The sequence below is a fragment of the Streptopelia decaocto genome (genome assembly GCF_964273445.1).
Source record: "Streptopelia decaocto genome assembly, contig: HAP1_SCAFFOLD_178, whole genome shotgun sequence".
Taxonomy (NCBI): Eukaryota; Metazoa; Chordata; class Aves; order Columbiformes; family Columbidae; genus Streptopelia; species Streptopelia decaocto.
Window position 1 is genome coordinate 46,383 of NW_028116306.1, and position 23,961 is coordinate 70,343.

Sequence of the window (23,961 nt, forward strand, 5' to 3'; positions counted from 1 at the left end):
GCCACCACCGACTGTTACGATAACCCTCGCGGACAGCACACGCACAGGAGACGCAGTGGCAGAAGTGACACATTGACTTTCATAACAGCATTTGCTCCCTTGAGGAAAGGCTGATGCTGGCAGTGACAGGCAACACAGAAAGCTCTTCAGTCTATTGCCTTTGGATGCAAGAAACCCTTGCGGACCAGGGGAAATCAATTGTCATGGACGGAAGAACGCTACAGCACACAACTTGTTAGCATGCACCCTGCTGCTTTTAGTGTGGGGTGAGACTGAAACGCAGCCATTGACAGAGGAGGTGATGTAACCGGTTCATTTGGACAAACCAGTTATGGTATCTTGTCCGATGATGGTGCTTTCGCCAGTATCTCCGCTGCTGCACTGACGTCTCCTTCTGCATCAATCAGCACCTCCAAGTTTGCGCTCTGGTCCTGGAAGCCCATGGCCCTGAGCTGCTCCATTTGTCTCCCAAATCTGGCCTGTGGCACCTCCTCATCCATCTCCATCTGATGTTCTCCTTGCTCCCCATCTGACTTGAAATCTCCACTGTCCTCAGACTCGCTGCTTTGTGACGAGTCGTCCATGCTTTCCAGATCCAGCTGCACACTTGGGTCCTGCAAACTCAGTATAAAATCCGGTACCTCTGTCGAGAGGGTCTGTAATCCCTGCTGGATCTGCAGCAACACCTGCAGTGCCCGCGGGTTCCTCAGCAGGGGCGAAATCTCGGCGTCCTCCAGCTCCGGTGGCAGCTGCTGCACCTGCTGGTCTTCACATGGAGAATTTCCGTCACTCGGTGTCTCGGCGCTGTTCAGAAGCACTTGTGCGGGGCTGTCGGGGTGTGTTACCGCACTCCCCAGGCTGTGCATGAGCTCTGGGTCTCCTGTCAGCTGCTCAACCATGGTCTGAACCTGCCCCGAGTTGGGCACCACCGGTCCTGCCGCAGGACCCAAGCTCAGCGAGGTGAAACTGTCACCTGTGCTGCTGATGGCGAACTGGCCATCGCAATCCCCTGTGTTACCACTGACCCCGCTGGACCGCAGAGCCCAAGGGTTGGGTAATGGCCTCCGGTTTTCGGTGTGGGCTGGTAGCCTGGCTCCCGTCACAGGTGGGTCACTGTCCTGGGGAGCAAAGGGGCTGTTTCCCATCTGCACAGGGTCCAAGATGGGCTCCTGAACCTCCCTGTACAGCTGCTCCAGAGCGCTGAACCCTCCAGGGATGCTTTCCAGGTTCTTCATGGCCACATCATGGTTCCTTATCATCTCCTGCCTTACGGCAGGGCTGCTGGAGGCCTCCAGCATTTCTCTGATAGTCTGGGGGTGGCTGAGAATGTGGCCAATCTCGGGATTTTCTTCAGCCAGCTGCTGCATCTGAGGGCTGGACATGAGGAGGTCCCTGACAACGTCGGCATTGTCGAGGACATCCTGCACCAAAGCAGTCTGCATCTCCCTTTGCAAGCTGTGCAGGGGTACCTCTTCTTCTTGAATGCTGCTCTCCAAGTCCAATGTGTCTGTGGAGTCCAGGCCCAGGAGAAATACGCCCGTCACCCCAAGGAGGAAGCCCAGCAGAAGTGTGTTGTTGTTGATGGTGTTCAGATCCAGGCCTGAAGCAGGGATCCTGGACAAGAGGTCCGCCATGGTCTGTGCCACTGTTTCCTGGCTGGAGGTCAACAGCTCAGACAAGTCGTGATGGATTAAGCTTGGGTTTTGCAGATGACCCGTGCTTCCCAAGCAGAATAAGTTGGAATTGCTGCAGCTGGGAGGTTGCATGAGGGCGGTCGCTCTTTCTTGATCTTCCAGGCCATCCTGTGGTTTCTGCTGGGACCTGATGACAACGTGGATGTTGACCCCACTGTGAACTCCATGCTGGCTCAAAGTATCTTGATCCTTGAGGACTTTCCCAGCAAATACCAGGACCAGCAGATCAGGGGATGTTTTGAAACGTTTAGCAACTTCTTTCTTAAACTCCTGGATAGTGCTGCTCCGAGCAACCTCAAACTTCTCCTCCTGTTTGAGCATCTTCACAGTAACCTTGATGATATTTGAGGAATCCATGGTGACAACAGGCTGACCAGTCTCTGCTGCCCCTTTGCTTCTGGGCACGGTGACTCTGAGACCAGGGCTGCGCGTCGCTCTGTTGAAAAGCAGCGGTGCTGGCAGGAGGTGACAGAGGGTGACAGCTGCAGTGGAAACGGGGTGGCAGTTATCCCTGCTACGGTGACAGATGCCAGGAGGGAGCAGTGACACGGGGACAAGGACCACCTCCCTCCGCAGATGTTGCACAGCTGCTCCAGTTGCTCACCACCCGTGCAGTCCCCCCATGTTCCCTGTCCCACTGCAGCCTCCTGCCCGTATAGAATGCCCATGCAGCGGCGCTGTGCTGTGACATCACAATTGATGTCAGAGTGAGCAGTGATGTCAGAGCTGAGCTCAGGCTTCCTCGCCTCCATGGTCCCCAACCAAGTCCCCAGGACACAAGGGAAACTGTGGCGGGGTTTTGATGGATAAAGATCTGTTGCTGAGTTAGTCAGGCTCAAAGGAATCTCAAGGCCGCTTCGAGAAGCTGAGAACAGAACCTGCTGTGAGAAAGAGGGGCGTCCTCAATCAGCGGGGTCCTGGCGTGGCGTGAATCATCGGACGCATCATCAGTGAGACTCCAGCGCACGGACAGCCCACGATACTCATTTAGCGAATCCACGCTTGGAGCGTGGACGCATGATTAGAATATAGTTTCATATATAAGGAGGCTTGTTTCTGTAATAAATGGCTTTGGCGTGATTCACATTGAATCGAAGTGTTTGCTGAGTCCTTTATCGCTCCAACAGAAAACCACACCATGGGGACCCCCAGTCTCAGGGGCTGCAGGACCATTTCCATTCCACATGACCGGCAGGTCAGCATCGCCAAACCCAGGGCGAAGCTCCCGAGCACCCGCCCTCCCGGCTCCAGAGCTTGCTCCCCTGTTTCAGCGAACACCCTCCTCCTGCCAGGTGTGCAGCAGGAACGCGAAGCACCTCGAATTGTCACATTGAGCCCCAGTCTTTGGGTCCCACTGTGGGTTTGCTGCCAGCACAACCCATGCACAGGGTCAGCCCTAGAATCACAAAATTACAGACGGGTTTGGGCTGAAGGACCTTCCCAGCTCCCCAGTGCCCCCTGCCATAGGCAGGGACATCTGCACCAGCTCAGGGTGCTCAGAGCCCCGTCCAGCCTGGCCTGGGATGTCTCAGGGATGGTTCATCCACCACCTCTCTGGGTACCTGGGCCAGGCTCTCACCACCCTCAGGACAACAATTCCTTCCTCATGTCCAGCCTGAATCTCCCTCCTTTAGTTTAAAACCATCACCCCTTGGCCTGTCACAAATAGGCTGGGATGATTTATGGCTGGGACGCAAATGCATGGACAGGATGGGGCAATGCAGGGGTGGGATGTCACAGAATCATAAAATCATTTTGGTTGGAAAAGACCTTCAAAGATCGAGTGCAACTGTTAACCCAGCCCTGGCACTACCCCATGTCCCTGAGAACCTCATTTCCAATCCGTTCAACCCCTCCAGGGATGGTGACTCCAGCACTGCCCTGGGCAGCCTGTTCCAATGCCCCACAGCCCTTTGGGGAAGAAATTGTTCCTAAATCCAACCTCAACCTCCCCTGGTGCAACTTGAGGCCATTTCCTCTGCTCCTGGCGCTTGTTCCTGGGGAGCAGAGCCCGACCCCCCAGCTCCAAGCTCCTTTCAGGCAGTTCAGAGAGTCCCGCAGGGCCGGGATGGAGTCATCCGTGGCTGGGATGTGATGCGCAAGGTGGATGAATTGGTGCTCAACTGGGATGAAACACGTTTGGTGTGAGGGATGCACAGTTGGTCTGGGATCGGGAGCGGGACGGTGATGGGAGCACAGTGGGGACAGGAGCACCATATGCTCACCCAAAACTCCTGCAGATAAAAATCAATTTATCTATCTCCAGAACAGGTGTGTCTGCTCCATTTCGGTGCTCAGGTGGGTCCATGTGTGTCCCCTGGTGCTGGAACACCCCAAAAAGCTGCAGCCGTTGTGGCCGGAGAGTGCAAGTGATGTGGTGCCCACGTGTGTGCTGAGCATGTTGGTTCTCAGCCTCTGCTCAAGGCAGCAGCAGAATTTCTGGGAGCACTGCGAGAAAACCCCACGGGACATTTCACAATAGCCTCACACGTCACCAGAATGGACGCTGTGCCAGAAAACGAATGAAAAGCCCTCCCAGTGCCAACACAACCCGCGGACACTGAAATCCAGCCCAAAGCACCAAAATGTCCAGGAAAAACAGGGACTTGTTGAGTCCCGCTTATGCCTTTCAGCTCTTTAACCTGATCTTGTCACTGTAATCTCACCAAAGCACTTTTTTTCCACTTGGTTCAACTCTAAAATGAACTTCTCTTCCACAAAACACCCCAATCCTTCAATGAGAAAACCCCAACATCTCTGCTCTCCAGGATCATGACCCCGGCATCTCGTGCCATCGCTGCATGGATTTTAGTTTGTTCAATGAGATGAACACGTGCCGAGGGGGAAAAGAGGAGGAAATCTTTGAGAATTCAGTTTTCCAGCACTGGAGATGTGTGGCCAAGATTTAGGTTTCCTTTATATAGTGAATTGGAAATGGTGCAAAACACGGATGGATGGATGGATGGATGGATGGATGGATGGATGGATGGATGGATGGATGGAGAGAACTGGGACCGTGATAAAGCTCTTGCTTCCAAGCAAGATCGGTGGTAACTAAAACCTCTCCGTCTCTTATTTGCTTTTTTATTGAATCAGATTGATAAAATTCCCTGGATCTGTGCACCACTGGGGACTTCCACACGGCAAAAACCCAACATCTGTCTTCTATTTTGCTTTTTAATTCAAGGAAAAGCCCACAAGACTCTCTCAGGATGGCCAGAAGCATCTCTGCGCTCGTCTCCATTCCCTCTGAGTCTTGCAGGTTGAATTTTCCCATTGATGTGCCAGCCCAAGAGCTCAAAACCCCGTCGCATCGTTAACGAACCTCCCAAACGAGCTGTCGTGCTGGGAACCAGCCGTCCTGTGAAAATACCTCTGGCTGCTTTATTTCCACCCTAATTCCCTGTATCCCACTGATATTAAATTTCCAGGCCAAAATACACGTGCAGTATTTGGTTTGTGATTTGTTGGGGTGGGTTTTTTTTGGTATTTCATTGTTGGAGAATGGCTAAGAGAGAAAGGGCGGAGACCCTCTCTACGAAGAGGATCTTTTCTAGTTAGCATAAGTAGGCCTCAGTTAGCATGAGCTGAACAAGGGTAAGTGGGAAGGTACTGACTGAGAGAGGCCTGGGTAAACAAAGTTCAGGAGGCAGCTCCGAGATAACGGGTGTTGGAGAATGGCCAAGAGAGAAAGGGCATGAGACCCTCTCTACGAAGAGGATCTCTTCTAGTTAGCATGAGTAGGCCTCAGTTAGCATGAGCTGAGCAAGGGTAAGTGAGAAGGTATTGCCTGGGAAAGGCCTGGATAAACAAGTCTCAGGAGGCAGCTCCTGAGAAAGGCCTGGATAAACAAGTCTCAGGAGGCAGCTCCGAGATAATGAGGGAATTCACATACCAGGAGGGCCACAGAAGGGGATGGACTCATTATGTATGTTGGGATGGGCTCATTACGTATGCTATCAAATCGGTGTTTGACGAGTAGGCATAACTAATAGAACCACTATAAAAGTCTGTGCTCTGTATCAATAAACGGAAGTATTTCTTATGATTCACATTGAATTGGCCGCATTTCTTCCTCCGTCGCCGCAGGCCAGAAACTATGCCGGGGTCTCGATCCCCGACAAACGGGGAAGTCACATACCAGAGAAACCACAGAAGGGGATGCCTCATTATGTATGCTATCAAATCGGTGTCTGACGAGTAGGCATAATTAATAGAACTGCTTTATAAAGGGGTGCTATAAATAGAATTGCTATTAATAGAACTGCTATAAAAGTCTGTGCTCTGCGTTTGATATAAAAGCCAGTGCTTCGAGGCAATAAATGGAAGTATGCTTATCATTCATATTGAATTGGCTGCATTTCTTCCTCCGTCGCCGCAGGCCAGAACCTATGCTGGGGTCTCGACCCCCGACATTGCATGAATTAAGCACGTTTTTGCTTTGCTTTTTTTGGCTTTCTCAGCCAGCGATCTCAAATTATGCTGGTGAGCTCGTCCCGACAGGTTGGGAAGCAGAACATAGAGTTGCTTGGATTAGTCCCAGGGATGGAAATGCTGTTTAGTGCTGTCATCCCACAGCATGGAGATGTCCCCTCCGGCTCATGGGGCTGCACAACCACAACGAGACACCAGAGAATCCACACCAGGAAAACTTAACAATTTTTCTTTCTATTTTCTAGAGCATTTTCTGCTAATGGTTTAAAAAGCATCAGCAAAAAAACGTGGTGAAAAAGAAATTTCGGAGTTCTGTGCCCAAGACTGAAGAATTCCTCAGGAGCACTGAAATCATAGGAATAAATAAAACGTTTTCACATTCAAACCGAAGAATATTTATGGCTGACCAGCTGTGCCAGGAATGGGAAGCAGGAGAGGACGTGATGCCCAGAGTGAGCATCATGGGATGTGTCAGCACAACCAGCACATCCCAAATTGTCTGTTGACTGAATTAAAGCGGGAATGGTGACAGGTCCTGGGGCAGCAGGAACGTCTCCTCTGTGACTGCTCCACCTTCCCAGGTGCCCACGTGTAGTGGGTATGAGGGTCTGTAAGTGATAATGAAAAACAGGACCAGAGGAAACGGCCTCAAGTTGCACCAGGGGGGCTTGAGGTTGGATCTGGGAACAATTTCTTCCCCAAAGGGCTGTGGGGCATTGGAACAGGCTGCCCAGGGCAGTGCTGGAGTCACCATCCCTGGAGGGCTGGACAGACGGACATGAGGTTCTCAGGACATGGGGCAGTGCCGGGGATGGGTTAACAGTTGGTCTCCATGATCTTAAAGGTCTTTTCCAACCAAAATGATTCTGTGACTCCGTGATTTTCCGGGGCGTTGCAGCTTTGGCAGCAGACAGGAGCCAGGAGAAGGGACAGCACTAAAGCTGTCCCGAACCTTTTCAGTCCCTTCCAGCCCCATTTCCTACGCTTCCACGCCCACCCTTCACAATTCCAACATGTTTATTTAATTAAATATTAATTAAACATTTCCTAATAGTCTCGCCAATGCTGTCAGCAATTCGCTGGGGTGTCAGCATCGCCAGCTCCACGCTGGGCTGTGATGGTGATTTTTCCTAAAGCTGCTTTAGGAGATGCAAGACACGGTGTGACATTCCCGATCCAGTGGTGATTCTCAGCCGTGGACAAATCACAGTCCCATGGAAAACCCACAGAGCCCACCCAGGGTGAAATCCTGCAGTGATGCAGCTCCTGTGGGTCCATCACATGGACCTTAAATTCACTCCCAGCCTCCCTGAACACCGGTGGGGAGGTGGAGTGGGCACCCAAGGAGGGAGGTGGGCACCCGGAGGGGTGCAAGGGGAACATGTGGGTGCAGCTTGGGCACCCCAGGGAGCAGCGTGGGCACTCCAGGGGTCGGCATGGGACACCCAGAGAGAGGTGTGGGTGCTTCGGGATGCAGTGTGGGTACCCCCAGGATGGGTATGGGGGATGCAGGGAGAGGTGTGGACACGCATGGAGCATCTTGGGCATCCAGGGGTGCGGCGTGGGTACCACAGGGTGGGTACATGGGGCAGCTAGAGAGAGGTGTGGGCACACAGAGAGCACCGTGGACCCCCCAGGAAGGAGCCCAGGCACCGCAAAGAGCAGCATGGAGACCCCAGGGTGCAGGTGGGTACCCCAGGGGTGGGCATAGGGTACTTTGAGAGAGGTGTGGGCATAGCAGGGAACAGCATGAGCACCCCAGGAGGGATCCAGGCACCCCAGGGAGCAGCTTGGACGCCCTGGGGGTGAGTGTGGGGCTGCTAGGGGGAGGTGTGGGCACACAGGGAGCAGTACAGGTACCCCAGGGTGCCCCAGGGTGCAGCATGGGCACCTTCTCGGGGTACATGGGGGACCTAGAGAGAGGTACGGGCACACAAGGAGCAGCGAGGGAACCCTGGGGGGCAGTGTGGATACCCCAGGGGGTTCATGGGGCACCAAGAGAGAGATGTGTGCATACAGGGAGCACCATGAACACCCCAGTGGGGAGCCTGAGCACCCCAGGGAATGGACACCCCAGGGGTGGGCCTGGGGCACCTAGAGAGAGGTGTGGGCACCCAGGGAGCAGTGTGGGCACGCAGGGGTGCAGCATGGGTACCCCAAGAAGGAGCCTGGGCACTCGGAGGAGCAGTGTGGGTACCCCAGGGAGGTGCCTGGGGCAGCAGGAGGGAGGTGTGTGTACCCAGGGAGTACCCCGGGCAGTGGATTGGGCACCCCGGGGACAGCGTGAACACCCTGGGGACGGCGTGGACAACCTGGGGATGTTGTGGACACCCCGGGGACGGCGTGGACAACCCAGGGATGTCGTGGACACCCCGGGGACGGTGTGGACACCCCGGGGACGGCGTGGACACCCTGGGGATGGCGCAGACACCCCGGGGACGGTGTGGACACCCTGGGGATGGCGCGGACACCCCGGGGATGGCGCGGACACCCCGAGGATGGCGTGGCGACGCCGGTGGCGAGGCGAGGGAGCCCGAGTAAGTCCCGCTTACCGGTGTCGGCGTTGGTCCAGGGCAGCAGGAGGACGACGGTATCACAGAGCAGCGGCAGGAGCGGCCGCGCCATGGGACTGTGGCGGCACTGGAGCAGGGCCGGGGGGCTCAGGGCTCCCGGGGGGGGCCGGGGCTCGGCCCCGCCGCCCGCCGCCGGACATACCCGGCGTGGCCAGACCCGCCTTCCCCTTTCGCTTTCAAACAGAGACCAGGGTGGGGGGTGCAGTGCCCGGGGGTTCGTTACCCGGGGGGATGCAGGGCCTGAGAGTTCGGTACCTGGGGGGGATGCAGGGCCTGAGAGTTCGGTACCCGGGGGGGATGCAATGCCTGGGGGTTTGGTACCCGGGGGGGATGCAGTGCCTGAGAGTTTGGTATCCAGGGGGGATGCAGTGCCCGGGGGTTCGGTACCCGGGGGGGATGCAATGCCTGGGGGTTTGGTCCCCGGGGGGGATGCAGTGCCTGAGAGTTTGGTACCCAGGGGGGATGCAGTGCCCGGGGGTTCGGTACCCAGGGGGGATGTAGGGCCTGAGATTTCGGTACCCGGGGGGGATGCAGTGCCAGCAGGTTTGGTACCCGGGGGGAATGCAGTGCCAGTGGGTTCGGTACCCAGGGGGGATGCAGGGCCTGAGAGTTCGGTACCCGGGGGGAATGCAAGGCCTGAGAGTTCGGTACCTGGTGGGGATGCAGGGCCTGAGAGTTCGGTACCCAGGGGGGATGCAGTGCCCGGGGGTTCGGTACCCAGGGGGGATGTAGGGCCTGAGATTTCGGTACCTGGGGGGGATGCAATGCCAGCAGGTTCGGTACCCGGGGGGAATGCAGTGCCAGCGGGTTCGGTACCCAGGGGGGATGCAGTGCCTGAGAGTTCAGTACCCGGAGGGGATGCAGTGCCTGAGAGTTCAGTACCCAGGGGGGATGCAGTGCCAGCGAGTTCGGTACCCAGGGGGGATGCAGGGCCTGGGGGTTCGGTACCCGGGGGGGATGCAGTGCCAGCGGGTTCGGTACCCGGGGGGAATGCAGGGCCTGAGAGTTCGGTACCCAGAGGGGATGTAGGGCCTGAGAGTTCGGTACCCAGGGGGGGTGAGGTGCCTGGGGATTCGGTACCCGGAGCGGGTGCAGGGCCCAGGGGTTTGGTACCGGGGCGGGTGCAGGACCCAGGGGTTCGGTACCTGGGGGAATGCAGTGCCCGGGGATTCAGTACCGGGGCGGGGTGCAATACCCAGGGGTTCAGTAGTGGGGGGAATGCAGTGCCTGGGGGCTTGGTACCCGGGACGAGATGCAGTGCCTGGGGGTTCGGTACCGGGGCGGATGCGGTACCCGGGGGGGATGCAGAGTCTGAGGGGACGCAATAGCAGGGACGGGGTACAATACCCAGAGGGTGCAATACCCTCAGAATGCAATACCGGGGGGGGTTGAAGTATCGGGGGGGCGAGATACGATACCAGGGAGTGAGATACGATACCGGGGGGGATGCAATACCTGGGGGAGAGATGCCGAACCTGTAGGGAAGGATGCAATACCGGGGGGAGATGCAGTACTGGAGGGGGGAATGCAGTACCGAGAGGGGGAGGAGGGGAATGCAATACCCAGGGGTGAGATGGAATACCTGGGGATGGGATGCAATAGCGGGAGGAGGATGCAACAACGTGGGGGATGCAATACCTTGTGGTGGGGATGCGACACTGGCGGTGAGATGGAATACCTGGGGTGGGATACAATAACGGGGAGGGGCTTCGGTTCCCGGGGATGCAATTCCTGGGTGGGGGGGAGTGTGAGGAGCCATTAAAGGACAAATGTTGTTTGTACACCTGGGGACCTGGCGCTTGACCCCAGCGCGGGGGGGAGGACTGAGAGACACCAGACTATGAATCTTTAATGTAAAACTAAGTCACTTCGGACTAATCCCAGAATGCAAACTGATTACTGTGTTTTAAAAGCTAAGCTGGGGAGAAGGGAGCCAGAGAGCTGGGAATGCGCACTTTAAGTAGATCAATAAGGGAGGGGGTTGGCAGAATTAGATGAATGAGACAGGTGATCTGCGGCAGGGCCGGGCAGCCTGTAAACCCTGCAGAACCAGCCCCTGGGAACAGGGGAGGGAATTTGCGGCTGAGATTAAGGTGATATAAGCACCGGCTTTTTGCCATATTCCATGTGCTACCATCAGGTAGGACACACAGGTTTGCAAAATTGTTAATAAAATCTACATTGCTGAGAGATCCTGCCTGAGCCTGTTATATTGGAAAGATGATGGTTTCCTACAGGAAGCTCTGCCAAGGTGTGGTCCACCTACCCCAGGTCCCAGCAAAGCTGTTCTGTCAGTCCCTTCTCAGCTGGATAGGGAAAGAAAGCACAATGAAAGGCTCATGGGTGAGATAAAGGCAGGGAAATCCCTCAGCAAGTACCGTCATGGGGAAAACAGACTTTGCTTGGGGAGAAAAAAAATATCCATCAAATCAGAGAAATAAAACCAAATGTTAAAACCCCTTCCCCCCATCCTTCCCTTCCCCCCAGGCTTAACTTCACTCCCAAATTCTCTACCTTCTCCCTGGGAGCGGCGCAGGGGGACAGGAATGGGTGTTGTGGTCAGTTCATCACAGGTTGTCTCTGTTCTCACACTCTTCCCCTGCTCCACCGTTGGGTTCCTCCCATGGGACACAGTCCTCTATGGACGTCTCCAACGTGAGTCTTTCCCACAGGCTGCAGTTCTTCATGAACTGCTCCAGTGTGGATCCTCCATGCGGTCAGAAGTTCAGCAAACCTGCTCCAGCCTGGGCTCCTCTCCATGGGGACAAAGGTCCTGCCAGGAGTCTGCTCCAGTGTGGGCTTCTGTGGGGTCACAACCTCCATTGGGCTCCACCATGGACATCCATGGGCTGCAGGTGGGTATCTGTTCCACTATGGACCTCCATGGGCTGCAGGTGGGTATCTGTTCCACTATGGACCTCCACAGGCTGCAGGTGGGTATCTGCTCCACCATGGACCTCCATGGGCCACCGGTGGGTATCTGCTCCACCATGGACCTCCATGGGCCACTGGTGGGTATCTGCTCCACCATGGACCTCCATGGGCCACCGGTGGGTATCTGCTCCACCATGGACCTCCATGAGCCGCAGGTAGGTATCTGCTCCACCTTGGACCTCCATGGGCCACCGGTGGGTATCTGCTCCACCATGGACCTCCATGAGCCGCAGGCAGGTATCTGTTCCACTATGGACCTCCATGGGCTACCGGTGGGTATCTGCTCCACCATGGACCTCCATGAGCCGCAGGTGGGTATCTGTTCCACCATGGACCTCCATGAGCTGCAGGTAGGTATCTGTTCCACTGTGGGCCTCCATGAGCCGCAGGTGGGTATCTGCTCCACCATGGACCTCCATGGGCTGCAGGTGGGTATCTGCTCCACCATGGACCTCCATGAGCTGCAGGTGGGTATCTGTTCCACTATGGACCTCCATGGGCCACCGGTGGGTATCTGTTCCACCATGGACCTCCATGAGCCGCAGGTGGGTATCTGCTCCACCATGGACCTCCATGGGCTGCAGGTGGGTATCTGTTCCACCATGGACCTCCATGGGCCACCGGTGGGTATCTGCTCCACCATGGACCTCCATGAGCTGCAGGTGGGTATCTGTTCCACCGTGGGCCTCCATGGGCTGCAGGTGGGTATCTGTTCCACTATGGACCTCCACAGGCTGCAGGTGTATTTTAGAAAGAGCAACATACGAGACTAAACCTTGAGAACAAGGTTCAAATGCCGGAGGATTGTGCCGAGAAACATTCAGGGCCACGCAGATGAAAATGCTGCACCAGTTATACACCAGTTAAGTGATACACACCGAGCCCTGGGAATCTTGGTTAATTGTTCTTGATTAGGCACATGCTATAATCAATGTACTCTGGACAGGTTGAGATTTCACAAGATGCGTTTTATGAAAAGCAATCAAGAGGTTAGAGTTCACAATCGGCTTGCGCAAGAAATAGTTGATGGCAATGATACTGGGATTTGGTAAAGAAAATATGGTCTGTGAGACTTTATCCTTCTTCCCAAGTGTTCCTTCCAAAGCCATGTAAGACCCAACCATGTCATAACTCTTTCTGGGTGAGGATTTTTGTGATGTTGGTGAAAACAAGCCCTGTAGCTCCTAATCTTCAAGAAGATAAACAAAACTATGCATGAGAGGGTCGAACTGGAGAATTGTGATACCTTTATACAAAAAATCAGAGCTACTGAATGCCTGTGGGTGCTGATTTCCTGACGAGATTCTCAGGGACGTGGGTTAGTGCCAGGGTTGGGTTAATGGTTGGACTCCATGATCTTGAGGGTCTTTTCCAACCAAGATCATTCTATGATTCATCACCCCACTGAGTCCTGCCCAGTCCCCATCTTGGGGAGCCCTTTGTGCACTGTGCCCCTACATGCGGCATCAAAGGATCTTTCCCACCTTGTCCCTGTCCCATGCACCAAGACATGACCCTAAAGCAACTCTCATGGTGGAACATGGAGATAACCAAGGTCTGAGCACATCTTCTGTGTTTTCAAAGGGCTCCACCATCCTGCATCCAAATTAACAATTTAAGAATTGTTTGTTTTCAGTCGCCTCGAACATCCGAGAAGCAATTTTTGGGCTGAGCTCTCTCTCACCTTCTTGCCTTGTGTTGCTTTGGGAAGGTTGGGCAGAAGCGGTTGAGGAGTTCTGCTTGTTTCTCCTTGGATGTGGCATGTAGAAGGGTTGTGTTATTGACTACAGCTCTTTAAGTGGAGATTTTGGGGGTGAGAAAAGCTGGATTCTAGGCCAGGACTAGAGATCACTCCAGTGTCTTTAAAGAGAGACAAACTGCTTGTTTCAGGATGCCAGCACCAGGGATTTGGAGCTCTCTCCTTCCTGGGCAAAGATTAAGAAGACAAAGAAGATGGAGATGAAGACAGATGAGGAAGGAGACAGAAGAAGGAGATAAAGAAGATAAAGGAGGAGAAGAAGAAGACAAGGAAGAAGAGGAAGATGATGATGAAGGAGAAGAAGAAGATTAAGAACATGGAGATGAAGATGAAGATGAAGAAGAAGACAAGATGAAGAAAAAAAGGAGGAGAAGGAAGAGAAGAAGAAGGAGGTGAAGAAGAAGAAGAAGATATGGTGCTTAGCATTGTAGGCAAAGCCATTTTCTACTCAAAGCTGAAATATACTGCATTTATGCTCGCCACAGCTTTTACACATTGACGCACATTGAAAACTTCATCTTCTGGAGGTAGGTTGGTAGAATTGGTGGAAACAGGGTGGTTTTGCTGCCCAGAGGAACACCCCAATGAAGGCTATGAGCCTTTGTTGTGTTTGTGGCCTCTGGTCAGAGAGGATCCTGCCTTTCCAAAAGCTGTTTCTGAGCTTGATGAGAGAAATTGCTCCACGTTGGAGTTTCCAAAGTGTGACTTTACTGCTGAGGAATCCATTCGGAGCTGGGTGGGGTCTGAGCAGCTCGGGGGCTCACAGGGGATCTCCAATGGGATTTTTTTTGGGGGGGAAATTCATCTCTTTTTCCATTTGGAGCGATGGGAGTTGAGGGGGAAGCGCTGATGTAACCGCAAAAGGGGTTTTTCCTGCCTCTTCTGGGTTTCCTGCCTTGTGGGAATTGCAGTTCTCGCTTTCTAAGGTCTTTGGCGAGAAGTCTTTTCTCAAAGAGAACAGACTGACTTCTCTCACAAGCCTTTATATTATTAAATCAGATCCTAGGAGACAAGTTACTTATCCTGGAACAAATAACCACAATCGCAGCTGCTGATGAAACATGAGGCTGTAAAATTTGCAGCTGGAGGCTTGGACACATCCCCTTTTGCCTACAAATGGCATCCCCAGAGGATTTATCTTAAAGCAAAATGAATTCTGCTCATGTTTTGGTTTTGGTTTTGCTTTTATGTTTTTTCAATTCTCTGATAACGAAAAGGAGAATGGAAGATTTGTATGGGTCTTTCTACCATCACTTTCTAGGAGCACATCAATGTCTGTCACATGGGGCTTCTTTCCTTTCTCATTTCCCCAGGGTTACAAATAAATGTGCACAATGTCATTTGTCTCTGCTAGAAAGCGTAACAAATGACAGGCAGGTTGTGTCACCTAGTGTCCCCCTGTCCCACCACTGTGTCCCCATGGCCACCTCCACATGTCCCATGCTCATTTCCTCATGTCCTACAGCCTCATCCCTGTGTCCCATGGTCCTTTTTTGTCCCCTTTGTCCCCTGGGCTTTGAAGTGTGGCCACGTCCCCATGCTCCATCACCTTGTCCCCATGTCCCATCACCTTGTCCCCGTGTCCCACGTCCACCTCCTTCTGGTCCCCCTTCTCCCTTGGCCTTTGACATGTGGACACACCTGTATGTCCCATCCCACATACCCATCTCCCATGGCCACCTTGTCCCCTTGGCTTTGAGATGCCCCACTGCCACCACCCATAACCATGTCCCTTTGGTCCCCTAGGCTACAAGACATGACCACGTCCCATGTCCCCATCCCTATGTCCCATGGTCACCTCTCTTCAGCCCCTCCCACCTCACCCTTCCCTGGTCACCTCACTGTCCCTTGAACTCCACCTTTGGGTCCCATGAGCAGCCATCACCACTGCTGGCCACATGTCCCCTCCCTGGCCACCTCATCCCTGGTGTCCTCCCTGGCTGGGGGCTGTGGCTGAGGTCCTGTTATGGTCCCTTTTGTCCTCAGGGTGACTCGTTTTTCCTTTCTTTGGCATAAGAAAATGAATATTCTGTGGTGTTTGCAACCCATCCCGTGTCTCCTGGGCCACTCAACTACCAGAGCAGGTCAGATATGGTCTGGGGAGAACAATTCCCATTGTGCAAGTGCAATGAAATTGGAAAACAGAAGCACAAGTGCAATAAGTCACGACACAAAGGCACAACCCTCCATGTTCTTCCCGTATGGGAAAAGAAACCCCTTTCTGCCCTGGAAAGGTGGAAACCATCAGTCCCTTGTGACAATTCAGTACCAGGGACACAGTCCAAGTGTAACAATACCAGAATTATGTGATCTGGAGAGTTCTGGACATCACCAGAATATTAAGAGTGGCTACAGTGGAAAAATACTGACTAAAGCCAACCATCTCATGACCTTCTGAAGAGCAATTCCAAAGTGAGGCCCTTGGAGCTTCCATGGATCGCAGCAAACCTCTCCCTCCAAGCTGGGACATCCCTTGGACACATATCATGACCAACCGATGCCGCAAAGCTGTGAGTGAGGACAGATTTCTCCAGTCTCAACAAATTGCCCATTAGGAAATGCCAATGCTACAAAGTGAGTAATTTGCTTGACTTGAGAGGAAAATTTTAACCTTAAGTATATCTCCATATATATTTCACATACGTATGCTCAAAGCTGTAGGTTGGTGTACGTGGTATATTCAAATATCTATGGATTAATATGTCCAAGCATAGCGTGACCCTTGACATCATCAAATCTGTCATCAAGTCACTGTTTTGATTACAACAAATCCCACTGAACTGCTTTAAGTCACTTTATTAATCAGCTGTTCATTTAATGTCATCAGAAACCATATATTAAACTTGTCCTCTAACTTAATAAATCCTATAGCTTGGTATTTATGGGTGGTTCTCTCTATACCATGTTTTTGGAGATGCAGTGGTACACAAGTAAGGAGGATGGAGTAGCCCATGAGCTGACTCGTTATCTAAATAGTTATTAAAAATTCCGTACAGTATATTCGTATCCTTCCTCCATGCCACGGTTCAGAAGAGGATTAAAAAGATGCTGCCATTCCTGAAGAACATCAGAGACGTAACCGTGACCTCATCAGATTGATGTTTACTGCATAACAATTTAAATAACGTACAGGTATGGCAACAAAAATACAAAGTATTAGTGAAAAGGGTTTCCAGGATGCTAAACCTGAGCAGCTGGGCAGAATCAGGGGCTTCTTCATAGATTCAGAGAAGCAAATAGGAGATAAAACTTGCCACTAGAGCCAACAAAAAAGAAAGGAAACAGCTGGAGGGGTTAAAGAAAGGGATTTCTTCTGAAAGAGCAAACTTGTTTGGACATATTGCGTCCCTGAGATGTGAGATTCTGCAGAGAGCTAATTAAGAAAGCGTTTGATAAGAAGACAGATTGTGGTGACCAGGAGCAGGGTTGGGTCAGACAAGCGCAGTGACCAGCCCTGATTTACACCCAACTGGCCCCTTGTACACTCTTTTCTGGCTATTCCTCCTTTTTTTCCTCCCTGATCCTCTTCCCCTGACAATCTGCAGTTTCATCAACTCCCCCAATATCCAGGACCTGAGGGTCCCATCACTCACAAAATTTGAGGTCGCCTGCAGTATCTCGACAGCCCATCAAGATCGTTTCTCGTCTTTGCCCTCATGATGTTGGTCTCTGCTCCCCAGGAACAAGCGCCAGGAGCAGAGGAAACGGCCTCAAGTTGCGCCAGGGGAGGCTGAGGTTGGATCTGGGAACAATTTCTTCCCCAAAGGGCTGTGGGGCATTGAACAGGCTGCCCAGGGCAGTGCTGGAGTCACCAGCCCTGGAGGGCTGGACAGACGGACATGAGGTTCTCAGGACAGGGGGCAGTGCCAGGGGTGGGTTATGGTTGGACTCGATGATCTTGAGGGTCTCTTCCAACCAAAGTGATTCCATGATTCCATGTTACTCCACTGTGTTTGTGTCTCTGTATATTCTTTTTACACCTTCCCCCTTTTCTTATTAATCCTTTTAGTATTATCAAGATACAAAAAAGCCCCCATTTTCTTCACATCAAGCACAGGAAAGTGTCCAACTGAGAAGCACATCCTTCCTGCCCAAGAAAAGTCTCCGCTGTGTTTTTGGGATGGGGCAAAGGGTCCAGGAGCAGAGGAGCTCGAGAGAGGTGGGAGACGGTGAACATCTCAAACACATCTGCAACACATCTGCAGAGCTTGAACACCTGCTGGACAACCAAAAAGTGCTGCCACCAGAACTGGCCGAAGAGGATGAAACAAAGACCCTCCACACCCCCAGTAATGAAGAATTCGGAGTTAGGACCTTGGCTTGAAGCCACATTAATGTATTAAATTCAGAGATGAAGCGATGAACTGGTGCAGAGCACCAGGTTTTGGACAAGGGATGAAAAGAGTAGTAGGAAGGAAGAGTTGTTTGGGAAAAGAACCAGACTGGACTTATTTTTCATGAATCTGTACTTTCTGGAAGGAGATGTCTTGTTTGAAACCAAGAGATACTTACAGTGCATGGATAAAAATTAAAATGTTAATATTCATTACAAATGAATGCAAATTTTTTTCTTCTCAGGATGATTTCACGCAGATGTGATTAGAGTGCAATTAGGCGAGATGGATTAAAACCTGAGCCTCAGAGTAATCACTCTAGAAAAATGATATTGGAAGAGTTTATGTGTTAGGAACAAGTTATTGGTCATGGTGAAGAACTCAGTCTTGCGTATTACCCACTTTTTTGACTTGTTTTCAATTGCTTTCAATAAGATGCAAAGACGTGGGATTGTTTTCAGAAGGTGAATGCTCATGCACATACATCATGGATGTGAATTTATCATATTTTACTAGACACAAAGAATTAAACTCAAATATTACCTTTTGGAGCAGGTAGTCTTTCTTGAGATCTATAACATTTCAAGTTATTTTCCTACGTTACCTAAATTGAGGGTTAAAACCACGTCCCTCCAGCTCAGAGAGTCGCTCTACACCAGATTTACACATCGACAATATAGATAATGCCATATAATCCAGTTTGCTTCAATTCCCTTGGAGCCTGGTATTCAGCTGATGTTGAGATTTAGATCTACAAAGCTTGGGCTGGCTTGAAACTGCCCCTTCAAGCATCATTTTCTTAAATTATGAGATATAATTGATAGGGAAGAGCGTCCTCGATTTCTTCTTCGTTCATGGGAAGAACTCCAGGAGCTAATGGTAACAAGCTCCCACCTTGCAGAAGGAAAGTTGCCCAAATCTTTCACAAAATGGAATAATTTGTGTTTTAAGAGACACACTTAGGCATTCAATGAATTAACACCCTTAGCAAAAGTCTAATAAAAAGGGTTTTTGCTGCTGGAGCTACAGTGGGCTCTGGAAAAGAACCAGTATCATCACATTTTGCAGGACTGGGATTTTAGGACTAGAATAAAGATTCACTGTGACTTGATGATTCCCCATAAACAGGAGAGCAGATACATTACATTGTGTGGTCTCAGTTTGTGGAAGATCTCAAATAATTCTTTCAAATATTCCAACTATATAAACACCTGGGTAGACGGCAAGGACTTGCTTCTTTCTCTCGCTCCATAATATCCTATTAATGGGTTAACACCACCTCTTAGATTCCACCAGCAGCATGTAGGGAAACAAAAACGTCCTCTACCCACCCTAATTTCAGAGACCAAGGAGCTCTGCTTGGGTTTTGTGTTTATGCTGCTAAGAGGAGTAAAGCAAACAACTTTTATTGCAACACACCGGAACAAACAGACACCACTTGAATTTTTGCCTGTGGGAGACTGTAGGAGACATGAAAACAAGGATGGTACCAGGGGATTTGGACAAATTAATCATATTTAAGTAGTCATTCAAACCTTTGGCTGAAAAAATGCAGCTTGTCTGAATTTGTCTTTGTTGGATTGCATGGAAAAACAGAATTAAAAATGTTGAGTGTCATCCATCTGCATTCATTATGCGATTGAAAAACAAGCCCGTTCCCTGCGAACTGACAGCCAGTACTGGTCACCCCGCTTTGCAGATGATATGAACTCAAGGAAATGTAGAGAACAGCAATTTTCAAAACTCAGGGATATAGAAAAACTCTCGGAAGATGTTGGAGGGGAGCGCGTGTTTCTCAGGAATGGTGCAGAGGACTCGTGGCACCAAAAGGAGAAAGTACTAAACCCAGAAGCTCCGGAAGGAAAAGCCACATAACACAGCCCAGTGTCAGACAGCAGAAGTCCTTGCAGACACAACTTTACCCACAGAACCAGCCGGTCACTTCACCGTGTTGCCTGTGGATGGGATTCGAGAGAAGCGTTTCATCCAGACCAGCAGACCCGTGCTAAACATCTGTGAGAGTGGGTCCGGAGATGGAGCAGGATTGGCCTGACCATCGCCATCAAGAACTGAGAGAACTGAGGCCCTGACCGAAAGAACAGATGGACAATGACTTGGAGAGAGGCCCGAGGAGCAGCATTGTTTGAACTGTTTCTCTGATACGGGGGCCTCCTGCTCACAATGGCTGCTGTGTGGACTTTGCTGCTGCTTCAGCCAAACCAGCCCCCCCTCCGGAAAGCTGTTGTCATGAGGGTCTCTTTGACCCAGGGACAATCGCTGCTGTCCAGAAGATGTGTTCTCACCTGCAGCCTCAGTCACACGTGTCCCCCACCTGCTCCCTCAAACAATGGCCAATGACAAAGAGCATGCCCAGAGCTCGCCAAGGGTCCTGAGGTCACCCAGTGGACCAGAGAGAGACCCTGAATGCTGGACACGTAAGCACTGGCAAAAGAAAGCGTGGATCCTTCGAGCCTGCGCAGTTAAGCCTGGGTTGCGAAATCAAGGCAGACTGGCCTGAAACAATGGGAGCGAGGGGGGTGAAGAAGCACACAAGGTGACTCCAGAATGGACACCGGTGAAGATCTTCCCACCAGAGGATCCCGAACCACGGCAGAGAACCGTCCGGACTCCACGGGACCAGAGACCAGAGGGAGCTTCTGGAACTGGATGGTGAGAAACGCAACCTCATTGCTCATCTTTACTTCTCCCTGTTTCTTTTCCCTTTTCTCTTTCTCACTCTGTCTCTCTATCATGTGCCGCTTTACGGGCAAATTAATAAAGTAACACTGCTTGATTGAGTTATAACCCCTTGGCATTTTGGTCACCTTAATTTTGCGCTCTGAGGTCAAGGTAAAAGAACCATCACGAGTCCATCGCCGAAGGGACTGTGACAACATCTAAACCAATTTAATTTTTCAGAAATTAAAACGAGGGCTGCTCTCACAACAAATTGTGCGTAATTGCTCATCTTCTTCATTATTGCCACGACCAGGGACCTGATAGCAGGTGGGACACTTTGAGGTTGGTCCATCTGATATTTCCTGGGACATCAAATGAGATAAATAAAGATCTGCCACCACGATGGAGCTCGGATGGTTCCAGTTGCTCGGCTGACGACCAACCAGTGACCACTGGGGCTTCCAAACAGATTCATGGTTCTTCTACTCATTTGTTCATTGCATTATGAATGTTAAGCTCTTGGGCAGCTGTGGAACACCATGCTCTGGTTGCTTCCCAGCCACCTCCTCTTGTCACCACAAACATGACACCATCGAGTTGCTCTCCTGGAAAGGACACGAGAAGAATTTGTCTTCGCCTTTCATCTGAAGGGGGTCCAGAAACTCCTTTATTTATTCCGTGCCGAGAAGGAGTGGCCTAGAAAGAAGGAAGCCACAAACAGCAAGGCTACTGACAACTTAAGCTGCATGTTTAATTCAGTATTTGAGGGGAAATTATGTGTTTTATTGTATAAATCAAGCTCATTGGGGGCGTTTTGCTGTGCTGGATGGTTTTGATAGCAAACTTAGCTTTACTGGTATTGTAATTGTTGCCTGCTCAATGAGTTCTAGACAGCAAATGCATGGTATAGACAACAAATAGATATTTGGAGAAGAGGAGCAACAAAATTGCATTTATTTTATGATTAAGAACAAATCAAGAAAACTCACATTAAGCAGATGGCCCAGCAGGTGAGCTTGGCAAGTGTCTCACAGCACATGGAGACCACATGAAGAAGGCGACAGAGCAATCGGTGAGACGCTTGTAAATGGGAAAATAAAGCTGAGGGGACTCATGGATAATATTCAGAATTACAAAAGATAAATTCAGTGGTGGTAAGAAATGTATTTTCTGATGTAAGAACAGGTAGGAAGATGGGGAAGGTGGTGGAAGGGGATCTGGAATACACTGGAGGAGAAGGGAGACGGGTGGAGATCGAGATCTTCTCATGCCAGATACAATATTGTGTGTTGGGGGTGATGGTGAGGGCAGGGGGAGAAGCTTCGGGAACCAGGATGGGGGAAAGTGAGATGCTGGACAGCACATTTTTGTGTGAAACAACCAGAATATGAGCTCCAAGGAGTAATAGTTCATCATATCAACAACGAATGCTAAATTCCCAGGACTCAATGATCTTGAGGGTCTCTTCCAACTGAAGAGAAGCTGCCCAATTAATTCATACTGTGATTAAGTTACAAAAGACGTACCCACCATTAACGAACATGATAAATGCTTTCTGACCACCTGCAAAACAAGGGGTATTTTTCAAGTTTTAGATCCTTCTGCATGACAGGAGAGAGACAGAAGATTAAGTGATGTGTTGTTCAGAAGCAGAGTGCTTAGTTGATATTTAACTAATAATTAATATATGTAAGTAAGAAACTAAACAGTTATAATTAACATCATGAATTATTTCTTAGTATAGATGTATTGTGTGTCAAAATTTTTAAAAATTGTAATGCATATGTAATAATTATGTGAATATAAGCAACACAAGAGCATCCAGTCTTTGCAGTACTTGGGGAGGATGATCCCAGTGTTGCCCAGCGCTGACAAAATAAAGTCGCTTAACAGTTTAATCGACCCGGCTGTTACGCTTATTTCTTCGTTTCACACGCAAAGTGATCTCAGGATTTTACACACCCCGCACAAAATGGTGGCGCGGCTCCTTTAAGACGCCCCCCACACCCCCAGTAGCACGGAGAGGGCGTGGCTTGGAGAGACGGAAGGCGCTCAGGGGCCCGAAGCGCGTCCGGGGTTGAGTGACAGCGCTGCGGCCCAATCAGGCGCGGAGGTTGAGGAAGGGGGGCGGGCCTTCCGGCGGGAGCGCTGCGGCTCCAAGGGAAGCGGGGGGGCGACCGGCGGCGACGTGATTAAGAAGTTTGACCAGAAGGACGAGGAATCCGGTCCGGGGCTGGCGGCGGCGGGGAGGGAGCGGGGGGCGGGCTCAGGGCGGCCGTGGTGGCAGCGCCCTGAGGGGAGCGAGCGTTCGGCCGCCCGGCGCGGCCCGTACCGGCCGCTGAGGGGAGTGGCGGGAAAAGCCGCTGAGAGAGGAGCTCCCGCCTCTCCCCGTGTCCGGGCTCCCCAGAGCCTCCTCTGGCCCTTCAGGATGGTCCGCGGGCTGCGGGGCCCGGGGGTGGGAAGCAGTTCCTCGCCTCCTGGGGGCCGCGGCGGGCGGGCTCTTCCCGCCCTTTCCGTGAGGACATAAAGCTACTGGAGAGTGTCCAGAAGAGGCTGCGGAGCTGGTGGAGGGTTTGGAAAGGAAGAGATACGAGGAACGGCTGAAGTCACTGGGTTTGTTCAGCCTGGAGAAGAGAAGACTGAGGGGAGACCTCACGGCGGTTGCAGCTTCCTCACAAGGGGAGGAGGAGGGACAGACACTGAACTCTTTCGTGACCAACGACGGAACCCGAGGGAAGGACAGGAAGATGTGCCAGGGGAGGGGCAGCTTGGACATAGGAAAAGGTTCTTCACCCAGAGGTGCTGGGCAGTGGAGCAACTCCCCAGGGAGCTGGGGCTCTGGAGCTGGAGAAGAAGAGACTGAGGGGTGACCTCAATTCATGGTGATCAGTATGGAAAGAGGCAGTGTCAGGAGGATGGAGCCAGGCTCTGCTGGTGACAACCAGTGACAGGACAAGGGGCAATGAGTCCAAACTGGAACACAGGAGGTTCCACTTAAATATGAGAAGAAACTTCTTCCTGGTGAGGGTGGCAGAGCCTGGCCCAGGCTGCCCAGGGAGGTTGTGGAGTCTCCTTCTCTGCAGACATTCCAACCCGCCTGGACACCTTCCTGTGTAACCTCAGCTGGGTGTTCCTGCTCCGGGGGGATTGCACTGGGTGAGCTTTCCAGGTCCCTTCCAACCCCTGACACTCTGTGATTCTGTGAGGTGAAGGGCAGACAGTGCCAGCCCTTGGGGTACCCTGTGTTTTGAAGGCACCATGGGAAACAGATTCTTCTCGGGGCTCTGGTGAGACCTATCCCCCGAGGAACATATTTTGGTGCTGGGGCAGGGAGGAGTGTGGACAGGCAGCCCGGCCCCTGGGTCCTCTGCCCTGCTCGGGGAGGGGAGGTTGTTCCCTGTACGATGGGCTCAGCACTCCTGGGCTCACAGGAGATGTCACCACCTCCAGAAGCCATCTGCTGTTCCCAAGGCCACCAGTGCAGCAAGTCAACATTTATTTGATGCAACCAGTCTGCTACAGCCAGTAATCCTGTGTAAAATCAATGAAAATTA

General features: G+C 51.7%; 1 protein-coding gene across 1 annotated transcript; it reads right to left on the reverse strand.

The window, feature by feature from the left end:
* Positions 1–329: 329 nt before the first annotated feature.
* On the reverse strand, positions 330–2,051 carry LOC309452243 (ubiquilin-1-like; the record flags this gene model as incomplete). Its single annotated transcript, XM_082076914.1, has 1 exon — positions 330–2,051. The coding sequence occupies one exon, from the start codon at positions 2,049–2,051 to the stop codon at positions 330–332; it is 1,722 nt and encodes a 573-aa protein (XP_081933040.1).
* Between the last annotated feature and the right edge of the window lie 21,910 nt (positions 2,052–23,961).